Source organism: Chelonoidis abingdonii, chromosome 2 (assembly GCF_003597395.2).
Source record: "Chelonoidis abingdonii isolate Lonesome George chromosome 2, CheloAbing_2.0, whole genome shotgun sequence".
Lineage (NCBI taxonomy): Eukaryota > Metazoa > Chordata > Testudines > Testudinidae > Chelonoidis > Chelonoidis abingdonii.
In genome coordinates, this window is record NC_133770.1 from 86043350 (window position 1) to 86068273 (window position 24924).

Below are 24924 nucleotides of genomic sequence, written 5' to 3' on the forward strand. Positions count from 1 at the left end.
GCCGAATTACTGTGCCTAGTGTGGCCGCATGAAATCGAATTTATAATATCAGTTTTATAAAACCGATTTTAGCTAATTCGATATTATCCCGTAGTGTAGACGTGGCCTCAGTTGAATGACTCTTACTAGCTCTAAGAGCTGGATCAAGCCTTTGGTACAGGATTAAAAAAAAAAAATCTTATTAAATATTAAAGAAAATATTGAGACAATTTGATGGCGTTTGCCAGGTGTTCCCCCCAAACGTTTGTACCTTTCTTTCCAACCAATGATATTTTGTACCCAAGTGAGGTTAAATTCCATGTAAATGCTTAAAACAAAAAAACAAATATATCCAACTCATCTGTAGCAGAAAATCACAATAAGGTACTGATGTTAGCACTCTTACATTAACTTTATCAGCTGCCTCTTTTCTCTCCAAGGTTTCTCTCAGCTTCTCAATCTGCCTTTCCTGATCCTCTATGATTGCTTTGTTTTCATCTTTTGCAGCCAGGGCACAATTATACTTCCACTAAGAAAACAGAAAAGTTAAATTTCAGGACTATGACAATGCAAGCAAGATAGCTAAGAAAATTGCTAAAAGCAACTCAGCTGTTGCATCTTGGAATCTTGAGATGACAGAACTATAAAATCATGGTTAGAGAACTGTCTGAGATAAAATACTAAAGGTCCAGTGAATAGAAGTGTTACTGCTTGCTAAATCCCACACACTAAGGTTTTGCATCAGAACTAAAACTGAGATTAAATTCAATGTCATCTGACTATTTTAAGATCATATCTATTAGTGATAGTCATGCCTTGTTCCCCTTTCCTAGTTCTGTTAATATGCTGTGCGACCATGGGTCAGTCAAAGGCTCTACCTCTAGTATTCGTAAAACAGGTATGATGCTAACCTACCTCATAAGGGTGTTTTGAGTAAATGTGTTTGGAAAGTACTTTGAGATCTTCCATGAAGGTTGCAATGAAACAGAGAACTATTTCCCATAGGATAAGTGTGTATGTTAGGTGTACCTGATGTAATATGTACAAAGAAAAATTATAGTTCATATTCTGAAGTTGTATGTTCATTTCTATGCTAGGTCCTTTTGGGTTCACAGTATATGTAAAATACTGCATGCGTTGCTGTATCAGTTTGCAATAAAACGAAGTATAAAAGACTGCAAGGCCTCTGTTAAAAAAAGGCACATTAGGAAGACGACAAAAGTCTCACAGCTTCAGTGAGAAAGCACGATTTAGTAAGTAAGGGCTCATCTCCTGCAAGTACTTATGCAAGCAAATAAGATTCTTATAATAAAGTTATTACGTCATGGGTGCTTGCAAGACTGGAACCTAGGAGTTGTCTCATAACTACAGTTTCTTTCCTACAAATGAATTCAGTGACTTCAGCTTCATTTACTGATCTCTCAAACCACCAATTTCTCAACAAAATTAAACATGAATGTGTCAGCTGATTGAAGTTCACAGGAACTGAGGAGGTCCGGTAAGATAAATGTCTGTCTACTCACCATGCGGAAAAAGCTCAGTTTCCAAGACCACACTAGGAGTAAACTGCTCAGAAGAATACAACTAAAGTTGAAAGAAACTCACCCTACAGCTAATTAAGCTGTTCCACATTTATGATAAAATATGTAATTGAAAGTGTTCAGCCTGGCATTTCATTCCATTTTTGTGATACTCAACATTGCCCCACATCTTTTCAAAAAACGGAACATACATTTATGTCCTCCAGCTCTCTTGTCAGTCCATCAATGGATTCTGTCTTGTGACTAATAGATGTCCTAAGCTCCTGGATTTGGCTCATCAAGTCAGATACAACCTCCTGCAAAAGAAGAAAAATGTTGAACCCAAATTTCACTGGACTTTGTCACTATTTAAATAATTTTTGCTTAGCCCATATTTCACTTTGAACCAAGAAAATATTTTGAGTGTTTTTTTAAATTACTTTGATTAGAGTGTGAAGGAACAGTACAATTTTTGAGGTTAAAAAGCACCTCTCTTTACCCTAAGGTTTCATACAAAATGTTAAATAGCTTATTTACTATTCCAAGATTAAAAGGAAAAAAGACTAATTTTGTTGTACAAACTGTTTAGTCCTACTCTGATCCTCTTCTGGTAGAAGGTTATGAATGTTGCTGTAAGAAGCAGGAGGAAACTTAACGGAGTGAGTTTTCTTCAAGAAACTACTACTGGACTCTAGATTTAGTGTGTCAGTTCCCTCCAACCCCACTCAATCTTCCCAAGTTTTTCCTTTGTTATGAAAACAGAGTAAGTCAGGAATTGATTGACCATCCATAACAATGGAGTTCCCATATAATTTCTTAAATGTATGTTATACTCAACGATAAAAGTTATTCACCAAAGGAGCTTTCAAAAAACTGGTATAACTATCTTAAATGAAACATGGATTGATTTTACTGACAACAACAATTACAGTGAGATTCTTACTGTGTCATTACTATGGTTTCTAATTCCAATTCCTCAGCAGATGAGCCTGACTGGAAACTCCCTGTCAATCAACAGGTGATAGTTCATGACTTTGTGTTAGCTGTTTTGTCCAGAAGACAGCACAACTCCCTTTTGTCTTCCCTCTCCAGCTGTCCCCTTATATTTCCACCCTGATTTCTCTGGCACTGTGCCAGCCTTCTTTCCCCAACTGTCTTGAAGACCCTGTGTCAGATGTATGAGAGTTTTTTTCACCTATTATCACAGTTAGGAAGGGATTGGCTTCCAGCTCTGCTGCAAAGAAGTCAAATTCTTTCAGAACTTGTGAATCAACAATAAAAAGTAGCTACCTTGTCAGCAGTGTTAGTCTTCTCCAGAGAAGCAATAACCTTTTCGGCAGCAGCCAGATTCTGTTCTAATTTCTGCAACTTTGCTTCCTGGAAGAAACTTTACTTTAGTTATGGAAAAAGCCCTCAATTACCTCTTGTGTACATTTAGTATAAACGTCAACACTAGGAATAATGCAAGAGAGACAGCTGTACTGCTTAATATGCTGGAGGGACTAAAAGGTATCATAGTAGTTAAAAAGCAACTGTGATTCCTGAGACTTGAAAGCACTGAATTGGTTTTGCTATTAAACTTTAAACAATTTAATAAAAGTTCTATTGCCATTAATATACAGGAAATCCAAGAAAACCTAGTTTTCAATTGTCAAAATGTGCTTTTATACCTGCTGCTCACATCGTGTCACCATTTCAGAGGACTGTTTTTCCAGCTGTACATTTTCAAGTACTTTCAAGAGTTCTCTAGAAGAGAAGGAATATTCTTCTTGTAAGAGACTTAATCAAAACATAAGAAAAGACAGCTTGAAGAAGGAACAAACTATGTAGGTTAGCCTTTGGGTCCCATTTAGTTCTAAAGGTTCTTTCACTACCAACTGATTAATGTTATTCAAAAAACTAATGGTTCAGCTTGCAGCCATGCATTGCAGCTGATGCTAGACCTTTCACATACAAACGAACATTTTTATAATGAAACTGTTCATTAAAAATAATTAAAAAAGAAGTAGTGCTGTCTTTAGTGGGTAAAGACACTGACTAAAAATTCATCAAGTAATCATCTCTATACTGCCTGGGGATAAAAATCTCTAACAGGCTTTTCTGAATGGGTGTTTTCAGGCGAACTGAAGGTGTTACTGTTGTCTCATTGGTTTCTTATTGTTTTCTCTTTTTAGAAAGAGAACAGATCTCTTAGATACTAAAACATTTTTCTCTTTATATCAAGAGATAGATAATGGCAATTACAAAATACACAAAAAGATACAACATGCATAGTGATTTCAGAGGTTTAAAGAACTCACCAGTCTTTGGGCCAAATTCATTCCTGGTAGTTAACTCAGAGGTGAGTATTTTCCACAACAATGCATTTAGAAGGTTTGCATTTTTATTTTTGGGAAAAAAAACGTATTTTATGGCAAGAACTACAAAAAAATGAAACTTAGCATAGGATGAAACCATTGACTTCAACTGTAAATCAAACCCACAACAATACTCACTTTGAATTATGTTCTTTGTCTTCTTGTAATTGCATTGTTAGTTTTTGATTACGTCCTTTTTCAGTTTCCAAAAGTTCCAAAAGATTCTAAAACACACAATTTTTTATAACATTCTGTGTGAAGTATATTGATAAAAATATTTTAAACTCTCTTCTGTTAAGAGGCATTTGGATATTTGGTACCAACATATATATATATTATATATATATACATATACATACACACAGTATTTCTAAAAAAATAAATTTAAAACCAAAAGATTAGAAAGGAGGAAGAAAAAATAAAAACTCTCAAAATGCTACACAAAGCATACACAAAACAGAAAAAAAAAAAAAGAAAAAAAAAAGTTCTTGAACCTGGCCCTGAATAATTCTAAAGATAAACTCTAGTGCATGCTGAAAAGTCAGCAGTTCTAGTGCCAAACACCTCAGTTGTCATTATGAGAGATAGCAGTCCTATGGTTAGATAGGATCCTAAATTATTTAAGACTCAAGGGGCACAAATTAACACAATTTTCAATTTAGGTTTTAATTTTTTCAGTAGTAATACTATAGTTATTTTTGAAAAGGAATTTATAGTTTCCTGTCTGTCAGTTATTTCTTTAAATGCCAAACAAGAGACCTTGAAACAAGTATGCTGATCAGGTAGCCAGCATACAATACAGAAAGGAGGCAAAAGCATTTACAAAAGCCATTGAGCAGCCTTGTTGCTATGTTCTGCGATCACTGACGTCTGTGAAAGGTTTTCAAGGAAAGCAGCAACTAGATGGCAGGACAGTGATCTAATGTCAAGAAGTTATAAATCACTATGACAAGATCATTATTGCCAATGTATAAAAGCACCAACTTTCAAATATTTCAGAGATGCCACTTTTAGCCAGAATTGAAATGTGAACCCTCCGGGGTATTCCTCCCAATATTCATCTCAAAAGCAATGCCCAGTTTCTTTACCAACTAGCCCATCTTAATCAAGCCCTGTCAAATGATAATGATTTCTTTGGTAGAAAACAGAACTTTAGCAGAAGGTGACTGGATGTCTCTTATAACCAATGGTTTCAAGAGTCAGCTGGAAAATTAAATAAACTTCTGGAAGTAACACCTTCAGATAGGACCAGTATCAAAATAGTGAACTTTTTTGGCCTAACATTGGTAATGTCATTTTAATGAGATGAATTACATAATTTGATTAAATGAGAGGTGCAATTATACTGTGTAACAGCTTTGGCTTTCTTACATGAAGCTCGGTTTTCAGTGCTTCGCTTTCTTGTTTGTTGTCTTCAAGCTGCTGCTTCAGCTGATCAGTTTCAAACTTCATTACTTCCTGTAAATTGTCATAGTCATCCTGCAGACTTGTTTTTCCTTCGAGAATCTTTTCACGTTCTAGCCTTCATAAAATTTTTTTGACATTATTAGTAAACAAGAATTTGTACAGGACAATAAAAATAACTCAATTATATTTTAAAAGCTATAAATAATCCACAGAGTGCAGTCTTGTTTTTATAAGAAATGGATGTCATATCAAGACTTACAGGCTTTGGTTATGTTATTTTTAATCACAATTCCCAAAATATTAAGTGACACCTTAAGTGTTTTAAACAGGGCTTTAAAGTGGAGCCTGGAGCTGGAGCGCAAACCAGTAGGTTTTTGCCTGGAGCTGGAGCGGAGCAATTCAAAAATCTGATTGCTCCAAATCCCTGGTTTTAAGGAGCATTGGTGGAGATGGTAGGAGAGAGGCTGTGATGTTTTAGATGTACAGCCACTGTTGCTTTCCTCTAAAAAGAGCCAAGATTTACACCCTTCAAGGTTTTAAGTGATACTTCAGTCACCATCAGTCATTATTTATCTACTGATGGTAGTGATTAACATATTCACACGTTTATTCAGTTACATTCTCTCTTACCCATGTATAGGTTATTTGTCTCACAAGAGCTTTCTGCATATTTGTATAGCTTGCTTTGTTTTCTTTTAAACTGTTGGCATGAGGAATATTTAGGTCACTTAATACTTAAGGTTAAAAGTAAAAAGTTAGAGGGGCCATGCACCTGCTGACAAAGGTTATGAAACAAAAAAAATACAGAGCTGGTAGATTGGTATCTACTAGAGCACCTCTGAAAGGGTCAGTCTCTTAATATTTAATTAGGGGGAAAAGTGAAACCATGTCATCAGTTTTGATGCATGGTTCTCGGTCTTCAATATATTGTGTAGATGTTAAATGCCACATAAAATGTAATCCCAATAGGATGCAATAATGCAGTCAAGACCACTTATCTTGCTTAATGGAAAAGATTTCCCATGCATTGAAATTATGTTACTTTAGTGCAAATGGGCCTGTTTAATATCACTTGCTATTGGATGATGAATAAAATCTTACCAGTTTCTTGCTCCTAATAGCACTTAATGTCAATTACAGCATGTAGTACAGAAAGATTTTCAATCCTGAATTGCCAACTTTTGAACAAACTGATTTTAAATGTATATTTTCATTTTAGTTATATGGATTTTTCGATGCACACAATGTGAAACAGTGACATCATGGGCAAACTAGAGTGAGGCTTTTAATTTTAGCATTAAAGAATTGAAAAAAAACAAAACAGGCTCTCTCAGCAAATTCAGTCTACTTAAGGGAGATCAGAACACTTACTGGGGGAAAAAAAATAAATCACATTTACAGTAGAACCTCAAAGATACATACACCAGAGTTATGGACTGATCGGTCAATGGGACACCATGTGAAACTGGAAGTAAATAATAAGGCAGCAGCAGACCAAAAAAAGCAACACTGTACTGTGCCTGTATTGCATCTTTAAGATAGGCACATTTGTGCTGCCTGTCCCCACTCTTCCCCCATGAGGGGCAGCCACCTAGAGTAAGACACTGGGGCTGCCAGCCCAAGGCAGCTGGAGCCGGCTGAGCAGGAGCAGTGCTGGGGTCTGCGCTTTCACCCCTGCCACTCCTCACCTCCGCTGGAAGGAGGATGTGCTATTTTTACACACACACACCCCTGGGCTGGTAGGCGGACACACTGTTTTTTCTCTCTCTCTGGCCTGGTCTACACTACGCGTTCAAGCCGATTTTAGCAGCGTTAAACCGATTTAACGCTGTACCCGTCCACACTACAAACTCCGATGCGCCTTTTATATTGATATTATAAGGGCTCTTTAAATTGCGTTGTCTGTACTCTCTCTCCGAAGGAATAGTAGCGCTACAAAAATCGGTGTATTACCATATACGGATTAGGGTTAGTGTTGGCCGCAAAATCGACGGTATTTGGCCTAGGGCGGTTATCTCAACTCGGGATCTCACTGTGCACCACTGTGACCGCTCTGGACAGCCAATCTGAACTCGGATGGCAGTGGCCAGGTAAACAGGAAAAGCCCTGGACGAAATTTAGATTTTCATTTCCTGTTTGCCCAGGCATGGAGCTCTGATCAGCGACGGGTTGTTGCAATGGCTGAGTCCCAAATCCAAAAGAGCTCCAGCATGGACCGTACGGGAAGATAGTTGGATCTGATCGCTGTTATGGGGGGAAACAAATCTGTTCTATCAGAGTTCCGTTACAGAAGTCGAAATGCCAAAACGTTTGAAAAAAAGAATCTCCAGGCTACACAGTGCTGCGTGACAAGCGTAACGGGAAGCCAGAGACTCAAATGATGCTCATGGAGGGAGGAGGGTACTGAGGACTCCAGCTATCCACAGTCCACAGCAGTCTCCGAAAAGTATTTGCAATTCTTGGCTGAACTGCTCCAATGCCTGTAGAGGTCAAACACATTGTCCGGCGTGGTTCGAGGGGATTCAGCTCGTCAGTTTAATCCCCACCATACCTCCCCCACCCGCACGTGAAAGAAAAGGGAAAGAGAAATATTTCTTGACTTCTTTCAATGTCACCCTATGTCTACTGAATGCTGCTGGTAGACCGCGATGCTGCAGCAGTGAAGCAGCAGTATCCGGGCTCTTCTCCCTCTCCCCGTGGCAGACAGTGCAATATGACTGTACCATCGTCCACCATCAGCCCCTGAGTGAATCGCTTAGTTGGCTGGCCTCAGGTGAGGCTGGCCAGGGGCGTGCCTGGGTTTAAAAACTAGGAATGACTCCCGCGTCATTCCCAGTAGAATGGTACAGAACGGCTGGTAATCGTCTTCATGCATAGCAAACTGGGGGCTAAGCTCCATCAGCCCCCTCCTTTCCTGTGTAAAGAAAAGATTCTGTACTGCCTGGACTATCATAGCAGCAGGGCATGCTGGCTTCTCTCCCCCGCACCGCTTAATGTCTGCCTGGACTGTCATAGCCGCTGGAAGTTGCTGCCTCCCCCTCATTTATGTCACTAACAAGTCTCTCTGTTTCTTATTCTGCATTCTTTATAACTTCATGACACAAATGGGGGGACACTGCCACGGTAGCCCAGGAAGGTTTAGGAGGAGGGAAGCAACGGTGGGGTTGTTGCAGGGGCACCCCCCATGGAATGGCATGTAGCTTCATTCATTTCTGCGGCGATACTGACACGGAGCACGCTGTGCCTCTCTGATACAGCTGGTTGTCTAGTACACTTGCCCCTATATTCTAGCAGGACTGACTATTTTTTAGAACCATAAAGGATGGGATTGACTCGGGGAGTCATGTCCAGTTTTGCTTTTTGCACCCCGGCGCCGATCTTCAGCCAGGGGCACCCCATGATAGCAGCAGACAGTAGCAGGAGGAACAGATAACCTGTAATCTTCATTGGCTTAGATTTATGCCGAGGCAGCAGACTCGGCGCTACAGAACGACTGATAACTGATCTCTGCTATCATGCAAAAAGCAATGAATGCTGCTGTGTTAGCGTCTGGAGTATCGGGCCTCTGATTCCGCCGGCATCCAGTACACATGGAGCGGTGGATAACTGTATAAAAAAAAAAAAAAAAAAAAAAAAGCTGAACAGGCTCCATGGTTGCCATGCTATGGCATCTGCCAGGCGCAATCCATAGGGAAAACAGGCGCGCGAAATGATTGTTTGCCGGTTGCTTTCCCGGAGGAAGGAATGATCTGACGACATTTACCCCTAGAACCACTGCGCGGACAATGGATTTTTTGCCCCATCAGCCACTGGGCTCTCAACGCCAGAATTCTAGGGGCGCGCGACAATGATTTTTGCCCCATCAGCCACTGGGCTCTCAACCCAGAATTCTAAGGGGCGGGGGAGACTGCAGGAACTATGGGATAGCTACGGAATAGCTACCCACAGTGCAACGCTCCGGAAATCGATGCTAGCCTCGGACCATGGATGCACACTGCCGAATTAATGTGATTAGTGTGGCTGCATGCACTCGACTTCATACAATCTGTTTTATAAAACCGGTTTATGTAAAATCGGAATAATCTCATAGTGTAGACGTATCCTCACTCACACACACACACACACACACACGAGGGAGGGAGACAAGCTTGCAAATTCATGCCAGCACTGAGTAGGGAGCTCAGCTGCTCCTGAAGCTTGGCCTGGAGTGTCAGCTGCTGAGCCTGAACTGCACTTGGTTCAGAGTTACAGACAACCTCCACTCCTAAGTTGTCTGTAACTCTGAGATTTTACAGCTATGGAAAAATGCTATGGGCACAAATGTTGAAATTAAGGGGGTTTTTCTGTAGTCTCTTGATTTCACCACCTTTTTTCCCCTATCATCTCCTAAATATACAGCAAATAGTTGAGCCTGTAAAAGCAGTGTGTGTGTGTGTACCAAAAAAATACAGTGGTTAACTTGAGCTCTGCTTTATAGGAATGATTATTTACAGTGAAAGTTAGCACATACTAGCACAGAATTAAGAATCTGGATGCACTCTCATGTGGAAGGCTTAGAAACTTCCACTAAGAAGGAGTTGACCCCATACCTAACATTATCCAGTTGGAGTTGTACATCCATATGTCTCATAGAGAGTTGACTCATTTCCTTCTCTTGTTTTTCTCTGAAGGTGTTATACTCCATCTTTACAACAGACAGCTCCTTGTCTGCAGACTGCAGGACAATGCGTAAGTCATGGACTTCACTTTTTAATACTGTCAAAAACATGCAGAAATGTATAAAGTTTTGTTAATTTATAAAACTGCTCACTTGCAGATGCAATATCAGGGATGTTGAAAAAAATCTTATGTGAAAGTTAAAAACTACACACAACTCTCAGTAAAAATGGTCATTTTCTCAAAAAACTGGGGGAAAAAAACTTAAGGAGAAAAAAAGGAGGTAAAGAAGGGTCAGTGAAGTACTGACTTGTAGAAAAAGTGAACACAGAATCAAAAGGATGTTGGGGGGTTGGGGGGGTATGTAATTGTAAGTCAGAATTGTAAACTAAATGCATGGTAACCCAATTTAATTTTATTGACAGTGTAATCTTGAGGGTAGATTTAGAACTTGCTTATTGTTTAAGTGTTAAGTTGTTTAAGTTGTATTTTGTATTTTAAAAAGTCATCTTAAGTAGCTTTACCTGTTAACTACACTTGTGAGTTTTAAATATTCTAAGCTAATCATGTATGAGAAGTATGGTGTAGTATGGAAAAAGAAAAGTCCAGCTGATTCTATATTAGCTATATCAGGAAAATGAGTTCAAACATTACTGTATTTCTAGTTGTCTAACCAATCTAACTGAAATGTCAAAAACACATAGGTATGCTATGGCTATGCCCTCAGAATATAATGCAGGCATTCTAGCAGATAGACACCAGTGGGAGTTAAGACAAGTGAAGACAATTTTTAAAACCTTAAAACGATAGAAGGGAACAAATAAGAATGAAGGATAAAAGTTGCTCCTGAATCTGGGACTACAGCTTGGTAGAAATGATTGCGCGCCTTTTCCTTTTTATTATTATTTTTAATTATTTTAACCTTCTAAAACAATATTCCATATTCACTTAGGATGAATAATCTCCTTCCATTGTCTATAACTGGAGATCCTGTGATATAGAGGAGGTCAGAGTAGATCTGGCGGCCTTTTCTGACCTTAAACTCTATGACCAACTATGCAGGTTGATCAAGACTGGACAGGAAAAGTTAGGACAGAATTATATATATCTCATTACCCAACCAAAGCAGCTATTCAGTATTTGTCATAGTAGCTTCTAAACATGAAACCTCTTGAGAAATTCACATAGCATTTTAGAGCTACACAGACTTACTATCAGTCTTGCTCTGAGTGTCTTGAAGTTGTGTTTTGAGAAATATTATCTGTCCAAGGAGCTCCTGCTGTTCTTTATTCCAGTCACTTCTTTCTGATGAGAATAGCTTTAGAAGAGAAATAAATTTTAAAAATGGAAGGGGAGTATAGGAGTGTATAAATCATAGCTGAAATAACAGAAGTATTTTTGTGTGTTGTGTATTTTCCAGCTCTATGTAAAATGCATTTCTCTGTATGCTGAGGGAGTAATTTTGGATATTTATAATCAAAACAAACACATGAGTCCTGAACATTCAAGTGTGTTATGGTTGTGAATAGCTTAGTAAATTGGAAGCCCATAGAGCAAGAATTATTGAGGTAACTGAGGAAGCAAACAGATAAAAAAGGATCTATCAGCCTCACTTTAAGTACCCGTCACCTGACAATTTAGAACTTCATATCTGCTCCTGAGCTGAAGTAGTGGAAGCAGGGGGGAAGACTGATGCTCTTCTCTGTCAATCTCATCTTCCCTTTGCCAGACTCATCTTTTCTACCCTTCCATTATAACTCCCACTATACCACAAAGAGAGCATGTTATGGCATTACCCTAAAATCTATTCCTTAATTTTACTGTGAGACCACCATTTATAAGCTCTGCCAATCAACAAAAGTGAATTGAATAACTCAATGGAATAATTCCTCACACCTAAATTGCATATTTTGTCTTCATTGAACTTTACAATCTTCCCAAACCCTTAATGATATAGATAACCACTTTAGAGAGGTAAGGGGGCTGAAGGGATTAAGTGACTTAACTCAAGGTCACAGACGGGGGTGCTCTATGGTATGTGTTACATAGTGCATTGTGCATATATTTCAGAAAAATATTCCACACAACTGTTTTAGTTTTGGTTAGTTAGGCTGGGTAGATCCACAAACAGAAAAATAAAGAAAGAGGACCTGTAAGCTTTATATAGTAATGACAATTTTGTTCATTCACAGATAGAACTAGGAGTATTTTTAGCACTGCAAAATTTTAGGGAAAATATTTTTTGTGACAACTGATAATTTACCACACATGAAATTGGGCAAAAAACACCACCAGTAGGTATCTTGGGTGCCTCATCATTTATATATTTCCTCTATGATCAAACAGATTTAAATATTTCAAAATAAGTTTTAGAAAGCACTGATGCTGGCTGTTGTCTAGCTGGTCTTTCTGCTCAGTTCTGGTGTTATAATTTTAGCAGTTTTGCCTCTTAAAAATCCAAGTAATTCACTAAAGAGGGGCCAAAAAATAGTTGCAAAATGTGATTGATACGTACTCTCTCACAAAAATCTGATTCACACAGCTACCTCACCTCCTGCATTTGTGCAGAATGATGCTCCAGTTTATCAATATGTTGCTGAAGTTTTATGTTCTTACTTTCTTCCTCATCTAGCTTGATCTGAAGAGTGCTCAGTTGTTCCTGTAACATGGCAGACATGCATAACTAGAAAGCTTTTCTTTCAGTTATTTTCATATGTCATATGGTCAGACCTGCTGGATACACCAAATACAAAAATCTTGACTCTTTTAAGTCTTTATGGCTTGAAGCAAGGACAGTCAGAGAGATAACTATTGGTTTATCAGTACCACAGGGATATCCCTTACTCCCAGTGAACTTCCAGATCTCTGGGAAATCCCTCAAAGCAAAATACAAACATGGGACCCAATCCTGCAAACATATACACACATACTTAAAGTTAAGAATGTGCGTATAAGTTTAAATGGAGGGGCCTGATCCATCAAATTGCTCTTCAGAATAGACAAAAATGGACTAGATTTCTGGGAAGATCTGTGATATATATGAAATGTTTGAGGGCAGTTCAGCAAGGAGTTCTATTATATATAAGTTTTCATATTAATGAAAATGAGAGCCACATTATCAATATTATCTCAGACACTTTGCTTTTCTCTTCTATGGCAAAAGCATCTCTTCTCAGGAAATTTAAAAGAACAATAAAAGGACTGAGGTTTTACACAGTTTTTAAACAGGTTCTCAAATAATGCAGTCTCTTCTAGCTTTGAAGTAAGCCACATTTTTGAATGATGGTGGCCCTTCTGCCTGAGTCTCCCTGTGATTGAACAGTTTGGTTTGAGTATTCAGGTTTAAATGCCCTGGAGCATGTCATTTCTGCTAAACTAAGACTTCTCACAAAATATAAATGAATAATATGTAAACAGAGAAAATGCATAACAAGTTTGAATTAAAATACCCAACTCTTAGTGGCATTTACACTGGAAATGCTAAAGGTGCATAAGTACAGCATAGCATGCTACTACACATCACAATAAATTACTAAAATATTTTATTAAACATTTACTTTGGTTTTATAAGTGAATTGTTACATTAAAACAAAAGTTATTTTTGGTGAAAAAATGATATTTCTCAATGGATTATCAAAACATGCTTTTGTAAAACGAACAAAAAACAAACAAACAAAAACCAATTACATATGCACTTCCATTCTTATTCTGAAGATTTACCTGCACCATTCTGAGCTCCTCAGCAACGGCCTCATACGCTTGTTCATTCATCTCCGGAGGAACTGGCTCATTGAAAATATTATCCACCACTTCCCGTGAACTCTGAATATCCATGGAATCACAGACAAAGATTTCAGGGCTTATTCGTGGCACCAGACGAGACCTTAGTTGGTAAGCCTTTGTTGGAGTAGTCATACTCTGTTGCAGAAATTATGAAGGAAGCATTAGTTTAAATATAAAATAGCCACAGATTATAGTTAAGGCTAAGATTTTGTCACAGATATTTTTAGTAAAAGTCCTGGACAGGTCACAGGCTTCCATTAATTTTTCTTTATTGCTCGTGACCTGTCCTTAACTTTTATTAAAAATATCCATGACAAAATGGTGAGTCGCTGGGCAGCTACGGGGGCCGGCTGGGAGCTCTGGGGGCTTGAAGCTCCAGGGTCCTCCTCCACCCCACGACTCAGAGCTTTGGGGTCCCCTTCTGCCTGTGGTGGCTGGAAGCTGCAGGGTCCGCCTGGCGCCTGTGGCGGAAAGGTACTGTGGAGTCCCCCTCGCCACTAGGGAGATCTGCGGTCCTCAGGTGGCGGGGTACCTCAGAGCTCCTGATCGCTGCAGGTTGTGGCGGGACCCTGCAGCTTCCAGCCACCTGAAGTCACGGAGGTCTTTGGAAGTCACAGAATCCATGACTTCCGTGACAAAATCGTAGCCTTAATTATAGTGTAACATATTTCATAATTCTATAAACAAAATACAGGATAAAGTAAAACGGTCAAAGCTGGTCAATTATATTCCACACAACTGCATGTTTTTTCTGATTTGCAACTCAGTTACAAGCCGTAGTGCATCAGGAAGTATTTCAGAACAAAAGATAGAAATGAAGATATCACTTTAATCATATAGTGAGCTCATATACTGAAAAACTTGTCAGGAAAAGTATCTTACACTGATTTTTACTAAAGAAATCTTTTGTTTCATCCAGCTCAGATGTAACTATATACTGCTGTATTTACAACCTCTCTAACAGATTCCTGTACCTTAATAGTTTCTCTGTGCATTTTATTCAATTGAGAGACTTCATGACGTTTGTGTGCCTTGGTTGCCTCCAAAATATTTTCAAGATGCTGGTTTGCTTTCTGAAGGGACTGAAGTTCTGACTCCATTTCCATATGCCTTTTCCTGTTTAGACACAAGATTTCACCACAAAGCCCAAAAGTCATCATGCAGTCTAGCATCATTAGTCTGACAGTAAGGTGCTGTGTAACTGTCATACTGAAAAACTCCAGATACTTTCATCCAAGCCATCAAAATATTTCAATTTTGAGACTATGCTATTTATAGGATCAGTGGACCCCATTAAAAGAGCTATTAAAAGCTGCTTTGTGATCATATAATTAACAAAATACATGCACACTTAAACATAGCCTTAAAATGGAAAAATCACTCCCTCCTTTATCCAGCAACACCTGAGTTCAGAGCTTCTTGTTTTCTCTAATCAGCAGATTGCAACTTCCATACCAAAACTTTGTGAATCAGAGACCTGAACTGAAGCTTGACAAGATTAATAAAAACCTCTAAACATTCAAGTATTGTTAAGATAACATTCTTAAGTATTTATTTTTAACACGTCAAAGTAATTTATTAAAGGTAAGTAGAAATTTGGGAAGATCTTTCACTGTGTAATATTTAGTACTTTCTTACGTCAGTAGCAGGATGGCTGGCATCATTCACACCATTGTAGTGTCAAGAGACTCATGCAAGCATGCAGTTGTGAAACTGTTTAGTGTTATCACCATCCACTTCTCATTCTGATCTCAGAGTCAATAACAAAAATTCATAAGCATCAATAGGAGCAGGATCTCAGTTTATTGCTGCTCAGGACAGAGTGGAAACTGGTGTCAATGTATTTGCTGAACGATTAAGTTTGTGGGTAAAACTATTTAAGCTTTAATATATGGGTTTTTTAAATACAAGTTCCTTCATGGCACCTCTCCATGGCCACATTCTCCACCTACCAGACTGGAGGGAGGGGAGTTTGGGGCTTCTACCCTATGGCAGGGTGGTGGGGCTAGAGGCTTCTGCCCAGTGGAGAGGGTGGTCTAGGGGCTTCAGCCCTGTGGGAGGCATCTGCTAGGGTTCAGGCAAAATCATGAAAAAGTAAAACACAATGGGTTCGGCCCTCCCTTTGCAGCCAAGTTGACTTCTACTATGCAGATCAGGATTTGGGGAGACTGTATACCATAAAGATCTGCTCTCCAGGGACTCCCTATATCGTAATGTGAAGAAGCAGGAGCAGGGTAAGTGGATCTCCAACTATACAAGACTAACACGATGTCTGTAAACTGTTGCTCAATGGACTGTGATGATATGGGGAGGATTGTTTTCTTCTTCCCCCCTCACTCTAGCTCTCTCTAGAAGACAAATTAACTTGGGCTGTATTCTGGTCCAGAATTTGACTGTAAAAGAATATCAATACATGTATATTCTAGAAAAAATATATTTTGCAGAAGAATATTAGTTTAAAACATTTCTACATTGTTTCCTCTCACTTGGTTAGCTCTTTAAATTCTTCATATTCTTGTTTTGAACTTGCCAGTTCACTCTGAGTATGCAGCAGGCGTGCTTTCAACCTTTCAAAAGACACCAGTGAATTGCTTTCTGTTGAGGTAGTGCTGGAATACAATTGATGACCTAACAAATAAACAAAGATATTCTCTGATATCATCCTGAACAACTCAAAATCATAATAAGCTCTATCAACAAAATAAGAACAATATTTTGAACATTCCAGCAACTCAGACTAAGCCAGATGGACACTAACAATAGTCCACATGAACATAAGCACTACGTAATTTTTTTTTTTTAATTTGTATTACTTTAGCACCTAGGCAGGAAGCACAATCTCGCTGTGTTAGGTGCTGTGCAAACAAAGAGAAGGACAGTTCCTGCTCCAAAGAGCTTACAACCTAAACATGAAAAAAAAAAAGAAAAGAGAGACAACAGATGGATACACTCAGATTGATGGAGAAGAACAGGTAAACAGTTAGACAACATTGGTCAGTATGATAGACAATGGTTGCAGCACACCAGTTGTTTAGCCATTCCAAAAAAATTTGACATCACAAAAAAGGATGAAATAGAAAATGAATATGTATTGCAAACTACTACACAGTATTATCACATGCACTGAAGGGCACTTTTAAAGAATGTTTTTAACATTACCATGTGGTAGATTCAATTGATGAAAAGTTTAAAAATTAAAATGTAAGTTTTGCAAAAGTGTTTCACATTGAGATGTGTGCATTTTGTATTATGTTTAGACAAATTGCTCGTGCAACATTTTAAAATGTTAAAATATTAATTTAATAAAGAAGAATGTTAAACCAAATTCATATGATCACCAGAAGCACTGCCACTTAAAATATTTTTAATGCTAAAGAAAATACTTAGGGTTTCTCAAAAATACACGAATTATTACATTTTAAATGAGTATTAGCTTATGAAAGGAATATGTTATAGTGTATTTTTACCTCCATTATTTTTCTCTATGGCTGAAGCCTCCAAGAAAGCTTTTTCTAGTTCTGCAATGGTCTGAGCATCAAGTTCTTGAGCCCTTTTCACTGATTGTAAGGAACGAAGTTGTTTGTTCTCCTCTCTGAGGCTGTGATTCTCCATGGCATACTTAGCAATTCGTGGGTGTTGTTCCACCTATGCGTATGTGACATGCAGATATTCGTTGAAGTGTTGCAAAAAAACAAAGCAGTTTACAAAAAAGGCTATTTCACAGAGGAGTCAGTATAGAGGGCTGCCAATCTGTCATCTTTCACAAGCATTAAATTGTAAAGGAAAAGAAAAAGGGGGCTTTCCTAAACCACAGAGGACTTTTCAGATTTCTTAAAGAGCTGGCAAACTGGTTTTATTATTTTACCAGAATTTACTCTCAAAATGCATATAGATGAGTAAGTAATGATCAAAGAATTCCTGTATATACTCGTTCATTAGCCCGTTCATTTATAAGTCAACCCCCAAGATGGATAAGTAAAAATAGCAAAAACTGTACGAATCTTTCATAAGCCAACCCTATATTTCAGGGGTTGGAAAACTTTGGCTCCCAGCCCGTAAGGGTAAGCCGCTGGCAGGTCGGGATGTTTTGTTTACCTGAAGCGTCCACAGGCATGGAGCACCTCAGCTCCCAGTGGCCACGGTTTGCTGTTCCCAGCCAATGGGTGCACCACTTTCCGCAGCTCCCATTGGCTGAGAACAGCGAATCGCAGCTACAGGGAGCTGAGGGGCTCCATGCCTGCAGACGCTCCAGGTAAACAAAATGACGATGTATTAAATATTCAATTCAATGATTCCATAGAGTTTAAAATCATCCAATTTTGGTGTAGACTCGTTTATAAGCTGACCTCCGCTCTTTGATGTGTCACTTTTTTAACCCCAAATATTTGGCTTATGAACAAGTATATATGATAATCAGTAAATTCCATTTTTAAACATTCTGTAGTATTGCAGGAGGGACATAATTTTAATCCTGATCATTACATAGGAGCGTCTTCCTCTAGAAACATTGGGATCACAGTTTAACCTAGAATATGTAGGCTCAACTACAGAATTCTGTTCTATCTTTAACACAGGGCTGAGTTTCCTAACTGTAGTGGTAAGAGCTTTCCTTAACATCAGGAAGTCTAATAGTGATTTAAACCAAATAGCATTAAGTATAGTAATTTCATAGTTTAGAGAACTGGGTAAATTTTGCTTATGATCACTGTTGGTTCAAAGGTATCAAGGTCAGTTGTTTTGTTATCTTTAAACAGAAAAAAGCTTTCTTTTCCTGTTGTTCATTAGGTTCATCAGATTGTTTTGGAATGGAACAATAAGTAAAAATATTTACCTGTTCTCTCAGTGTCCGCAATTCCTCCCTCAGTTCATCGATGAGATCATCTTGCTCTTTGGGCACTAAACTGCCATGAGCTTCTCTGTGTAATCTCTCCAGGCGAACTATATGGTCCTCCCGGAATTTAACTATCATTTTATTGGACTGAATGAATTTCTCCTTTTTGCCACAAAGATCTTCTAGTTGGGCAACTTTTTCTAACAAAGTCTTAAAACAATAAATACTGATTTAGTAGTTGGGGGTAAAAAGGACAATGGCAATCTCCAAATAGATGTATTTATCACAAACTTAAACAAGTTATACCATACTATCTATGACAATATTTTATGTACAAAATTAAAACATTTTATTATCCCTTTCATATTTTTGTAAGTGAAATTGAACGTGTGACTTTTTTTTTTTTAAATCAACTCATTATGGGGCACAATCTGATTATTAATCAAAAGTTTCCTATTTTTTTCTTTATTAAACTTGGACATTACCTTAAAAATTCAAAATTCTATTAGTTTATAATCTCTCCTCCCAGTAACTACACTTTGCTGTCTTTGTAAACAGAATTTTTTATTTAACAAACCAGGACAATCTCAACTGTAGTGGAGCTTCAGTAGGTTTACTCATCCTTAGCATGAAGCAAAAATAAGCAGGATATGCTAGAGAAAAGGCAGTGAATTCTTACCTTCTTTTCACTTTCAGATTTCTCCAAGAACAGCATTGCCTCAAGAAAGTAGTTAATATAATTTGTATTTTCCTGACCTTGTCCAAGAGCAGCTTAATAGAAAGTTAAAGAATGAAACACCATATTAAGATTCGAATTATTTAAGTTTTCCTTAATGTTTAACAACTATATTTATAGCATTTCCAACACTTCATTTTTCCCAAAATAACGTATTGAACATTTGTATGGGCATATTTACATTAAAGTTATAGAACGCCCTCTAATGATACTATTAGGGTCTGTCAATTTATGAGATACAAAACTTTACTCACTCAAAATTGACATGCAAAGTTGTACCTAATGAGTAAAGGGCTTTTGAATTTAGCTTTTTCAAAAAAACAAAACAAAACAAAAATTCATGTGTTCAGCTAAGGAAGTTGCAAAATATGGAATTAGCTTCAGATGCTTTTTTAGCATTTTATAACATGAATTTGGCATTAATACTACATTCTGTGCAAAATAAAGTGGACTATTATAGATATTTATGGGATACTAATCACCATAATATCTAAAGGGCAAAATAACTATCCCATTATGATTAAAGCTGAGTGAATAATTGATTTTTCAGCTTGGGGGCACAACCAAATAAGGTGAAAATATTCCGGATTGACTCAAACAATTTTTTAAATAATCTTTTCTTCAAATAAAAAAAACCTCAAAAAGAATGTTTCAAATCAACCAGAATGTTTCAAGTTAATTCAAAATGAATTTTTTTCCCCAGGTTTTTCAATTAGTTTCAAGTTACGGGAAAATATTTTGATCAATTTGAAAATCTTTTTTGCATTTCTCATTTCATTTTGGACATTTCAGGTGTTTTCATCCTTGTGTGTGTTGTTTTTTTAAATTGGACAAATTTAAAATCAAAATGAGATTTCAAACAAAAAACATTTCAAAATGAAAAACTTGAAACAAATGGCTTTTTTCAGCTGAAGCTATTTGTCAAATCTGACGAACAGTTTCAGACCCTCCCACCCCCCAAAATCAATTTATCAAAAAAATTTCTAGTTAATATAATATATATATATATTATATTAGACAGCAACATCCAAGTATGTATCCAAGTATGAAGACAGCAACATCCAAGTATCACCAAAGGATAAGACAGGTCCTGAAGAGCCAGCTCAGTGGGAAGAACAAGATCCACGCCATCAACGGATACGCCCTGCCGGTCATCAGATACCCTGCCGGTATAGTGAGCTGGCCAAAGGAGGACATGGAGGCTGCCGATGTGAAAACCCGGAAGCTCCTCACAATGCACGAGTTTCCACCCCAAGTCCAACACCCAGAGAGATGTTATACCAGCCGGATAGAAGGCGGGCGGGGCTTGGTGAGCGTCAAGGCCACTTATCCTGGATGAAACCCGGAACATCCAGGAGTACATCAGTAAGATGGCCCAAAGATGAGCTGCTGTAGAGAATGCCTGAGGCAGCAAGCAGACATGGGAGGAAGACCAAGCAGAAGAAGTGCCATGGCAAAGACAGACCCTTCATGGGATGTACCATCGACAGATAGCTGAGGTGGCTGACATTGGGAAATCCTACCAGTGGCTTGGAAAGGGTGACTAAAAGACAGCACTGAGCACTGATCATAAGCAGCACAGGAACAGGCACTGAGCACCAGATCCATTGAAGCAGGGGTCTACCACACTAGAGAGGACCCAAGGTGCAGACTGTGCAGAGAGGCCTCAGAGACAGTCCAACACATAGTGGCAGGATGTAAGATGCAGGCAGGAACAGCATACACTGAACGCACAACCAAGTGGCTGGCATTGTGTACAGGAACATCTGCACAGCGTATGGGCTGACCCTCCCAAGACCAGATGGGAGATTCCGCAGAAGGTTGTTGGGAATAGCAGGCAGATTCTGTGGACTTTCCGATCCAGCGGACCAGGCAGGTACTGGCCAATCAACCAGAATCGTGGTAATAGACAAGGAGCAGAAGACAGCGGTGGTGATGATATAGAGTGCAAGTGACAGCAACATCAGGAAGAAGGAATATTGAAAGCTGGAGAAGTACCAGGGCCTAAAGAGGAACTAGAAAGGATGTGGAAAGTGAGGCCAAAGTGGTTCCAGTGGTGGTAGGAGCCCTCGGGGCTGTGACTCCTACGCTGGGTGAGTGGCTCCAACAGATCCCAGGAACAAACATCAGAGCTCTCTGTCCAGAGAGTGCAGTGCTAGGAACAGCTAAGATACTTGCGCAGACCCTCAAACTCCCAGGCCTCTGTAGAGGCCCGAGGTTGAGGAAGACACATACCACCCATAGGGGTGAGAGGGAATTTTTTTTATATATATATATTATATATATATATATATATATATATATATATTATATATTATATATATATATATATATATATTATATATAATTATATATATATATATATTCAAATGCCATTGCATTTTACAATCAACTGATAATGATACGCCATATCTATTTCTACAGCTCAAAATGCATGCCAAGATTCTTAATTGCTCACACTATGTCTATTGTGTCAGTTTTCAGACAAGATTTTTCTTTTCTTAAAATGTATACGATAATTTGTAACAGATTTATAACATTTTAGTTTTTCCAGCTTCCAAGGTATTGCAACAGATGTGATATGAAACTATTGAGATTTCTGCCTATATCTAGACATGATAGCATGAGTGACTGATTTAATATCACACGTTAACCATTATCACATATTTTTATGATTTAAACTCTAATCCTATACGTAACAGCAGATGTGTGATTTTTTTTTTCCTTGCAAAAAACTGAGCAAGGATGTTTTATATTAGCCAAGTCTTTTAAATGCAGTAACTCCTGGAGCTGGATTGAAATCCCTTGTGTCTTTAGAAGATCAGGCCACAATTGGTACAGGAACACAATAAGAGAATTACAAGGCCAAGATTGCTATCATAGTAATAAAATACTTTGGGGTAGCATATTTCAGTGAGGGAACTACACTCACTGGGAAGCTGTATCAGGCTCTGTGCAGCAGATACAACAGTTCAGTGAAAAGCTACAAGTAAAGTTTGAAGAGTAATAAAAATCCTACTACCTTTATTCTCTATGGAATTGTATATAAGACTAGCTTTTTATTTTTATTCTCACAAAATATTGTTTCCTAGAATTACATTCAGAAATGAACAAAACTGGAGTAAAAGGAAGCCAAAATCAACAGGCTTGTGCAACAACTTATCTAATGAGAAAAAACAGAACCCCTCCATATTACCATCATAAACAAACGTTTTGGTTTATCTCAAGGGCTTAATTTCCAGCACTTCTATGAACTAAATGCCTAGAATTTTCTTCCAGCTTCAACAGCAAAAGTCAAACTATATTAGAAGTTTTGCCTAATGCACACAATATGGTAAGAGTAAAACAAAAAACAAAATGATCATTAGGTTAATACAGGTTCCTGCAAAATTAGACGCATTTGCTATTATAGTCATATAAAATAGTATGTTGTGCCTAAGCAAAATGCAGTCCTTAAGGCATACAAACTGTGTGGTATTATTTGTTCTGCAAATCAACAACAGAACAGTTTAAAATCTCCTTTTTGCTCTAGAATGCAGGAGCTTTCTATTCTTTTGTTTCTCCTACCTCTTGACAGAGAAATATCTTGAGTAGATTGCCCTAAAGTAAGTTGAGCAAGCTGCTCTTTCAATTTCTTCACTTCAGCTTGGAGCTGGCTCACATTCCCTTGGGTGTCTTCGTTTATCACAGCCTTTTTAGGAATTTTGAAAGAAAATATTAAAAGCAATGAATAAAATATTTAAGATTACATTTTTTATATGAAGTAACATCAGAAACGAACAATCTATTCTCAAGGTCATTAGAATCAAATATTGGAAAGCAGTAGATAACTGCCTGTACACCTAACCATTTTAAAAGAGAAGAATCTTTGGGAACAGGACAGAGCTCAATTTCTTTTTCGAATATCTTGAACTTCAATAGTTTCTTAATATCTGAAAATCATTGACACTTGAAAATTTAGTCTATAGTTTGCTGAACTAGAATTTAATCCTGAAAATTTTAAGCTGCACAAAGGCAAACAGCACATAACAGACTACATAGCTGCAAAATCAGAAGTTACTATACCTTCAAGCCCACTCAAGATGCAGAAAGAACTTAAAAGTTACCACACATTTAAACAGGTAATAGCATGTTGTTTAGATCCAAAATTTAGACAGGAAAAAAACACGGTTACTCACCTTTGTAACTGTTGTTCTTCGAGATGTGTTGCTCATATCCATTCCAGTTAGGTGTACGCGCCGTGCGTGCACATTCGTCGGAAGACTTTTACCCTAGCAACTCTAGCGGGCTGGCAGGTCGCCCCCTAGAGTGGCGCCGCCATAGCGGGTAATATATACCCCTGCCGGCCCGCCCGCTCCTCAGTTCCTTCTTACCGGCTACTCCGACAGTGGGGAAGGAGGGCGGGTGTGGAATGGATATGAGCAACACATTCTCGAAGAACAACAGTTACAAAGGTGAGTAACCGTGTTTTTCTTCGAGTGATTGCTTCATATCCATTCCAGTTAGGTGATTCCCAGGCCTTATGTAGGCGATGGGGTCGGAGTGAAAATTGGCAAATGTTAAACTCGGAGCGCAAGGCTGCAGTATCTCTTGACTGTTGAACCAGAGCATAATGCGAAGCAAGGGTATGGACCGAGGACCATGGAGCTGCGTGACAGATCTCGTGGGTAGGTACACGAGTTAGCAGGCGGCAGATGAAGCCTGAGCCCTGGTAGAACGCATGGTGATGTGGCTTGGGGAAAATGTGAGCCAAATCATAACAAGGTGCGGTGCACGTCATCACCCAAGATGAGATCCTCTGAGAGGAAAACAGGGTACCTGTTCCTTCAGACTGCTACTGCGACCGAGAGTTTGAGCCTGTTACAAAATGGTTTTGCTGCCTCACATAAAAGCGAGCGCTCTGCAGATGTCCAGGGGTGCAATTGTTGTCCCTGTCACTTGAGTGTGGAACATGAACGGCCGAAACCACTTTAGGGAGGAAAGCCGGGTGTAGACGTAACTGCCCCTTGTTCTTGTAAACATAAAAGTATGGGGAACCACCATAAGACTCCTGAGCTCCGAGACTCGTCTGGCGATTATGGCTACGAGGAAATCTGTCTTCCAAGACAGGTTATAGCAGCGAACAGGTCGCTAACAGGTCGAATGGAGGAGACATAAGTCTGGTTAAACCCAGGTGAGTCCAGGTTGGGGCTGGCGGCGTACCTAAGGGTGTATGCGCTCCAAGCCCTTGAGGAACCCCGAAACCATAGAGTGTGAGAACACAGAAACGACCACCTTAGCCTGGATGGAAGGTAGAGATCGCTTGCCAAGCTGTACCTAACGGTCGAACACCGCTGCGCCTGCTTTGCAGTCGCCGGAGGTAGTCCAAAATAGAGGGGATCGGAGACCACCGACAGGCAGAGGATTTAAGCGTTTCGTCTACTTAGGAGAGACGCGCGTCCACACTGGGGCAGGTACCGTTACCAAGGTGGAAGGCATTCTGCCACCCTTGGGAATGATAGTCACGTAACGGGCCACAACCGAGAAGCAACTGCAGGTTCCAGGCAGCGAAGTCTGCCGTTGGTCCGAGTTACGAGGTCTGGGTGGAGTGGCCGGGTATAGTGGGCAGGTATGACAGTCGGAGACGTGGCGTATTATGTGCCTATCTCTCTTCTT

The 24924-nt window shown here is 38.9% G+C and overlaps 1 protein-coding gene across 2 annotated transcripts in view; it reads right to left on the reverse strand.

Annotated features, from left to right (window-relative positions):
* KIF15 (kinesin family member 15) overlaps positions 1-24924 on the reverse strand; it is a 60600-nt gene that overhangs the window by 20771 nt on the left and 14905 nt on the right. For both annotated transcript variants that reach the window (XM_032762378.2, XM_032762387.2), the window contains exons 11-26: positions 22837-22960; positions 19213-19304; positions 18534-18743; positions 17170-17347; positions 16189-16330; positions 14677-14818; positions 13640-13837; positions 12471-12578; positions 11132-11237; positions 9853-10018; positions 5228-5378; positions 3995-4080; positions 3170-3245; positions 2790-2876; positions 1712-1816; positions 386-508 (exon numbers count right to left, since the gene is read on the reverse strand). In XM_032762378.2, coding sequence (XP_032618269.1) covers positions 386-508; positions 1712-1816; positions 2790-2876; positions 3170-3245; positions 3995-4080; positions 5228-5378; positions 9853-10018; positions 11132-11237; positions 12471-12578; positions 13640-13837; positions 14677-14818; positions 16189-16330; positions 17170-17347; positions 18534-18743; positions 19213-19304; positions 22837-22960 — 2094 coding nt within the window. The remainder of the gene's footprint in view (positions 1-385; positions 509-1711; positions 1817-2789; positions 2877-3169; positions 3246-3994; positions 4081-5227; positions 5379-9852; positions 10019-11131; positions 11238-12470; positions 12579-13639; positions 13838-14676; positions 14819-16188; positions 16331-17169; positions 17348-18533; positions 18744-19212; positions 19305-22836; positions 22961-24924) is intronic.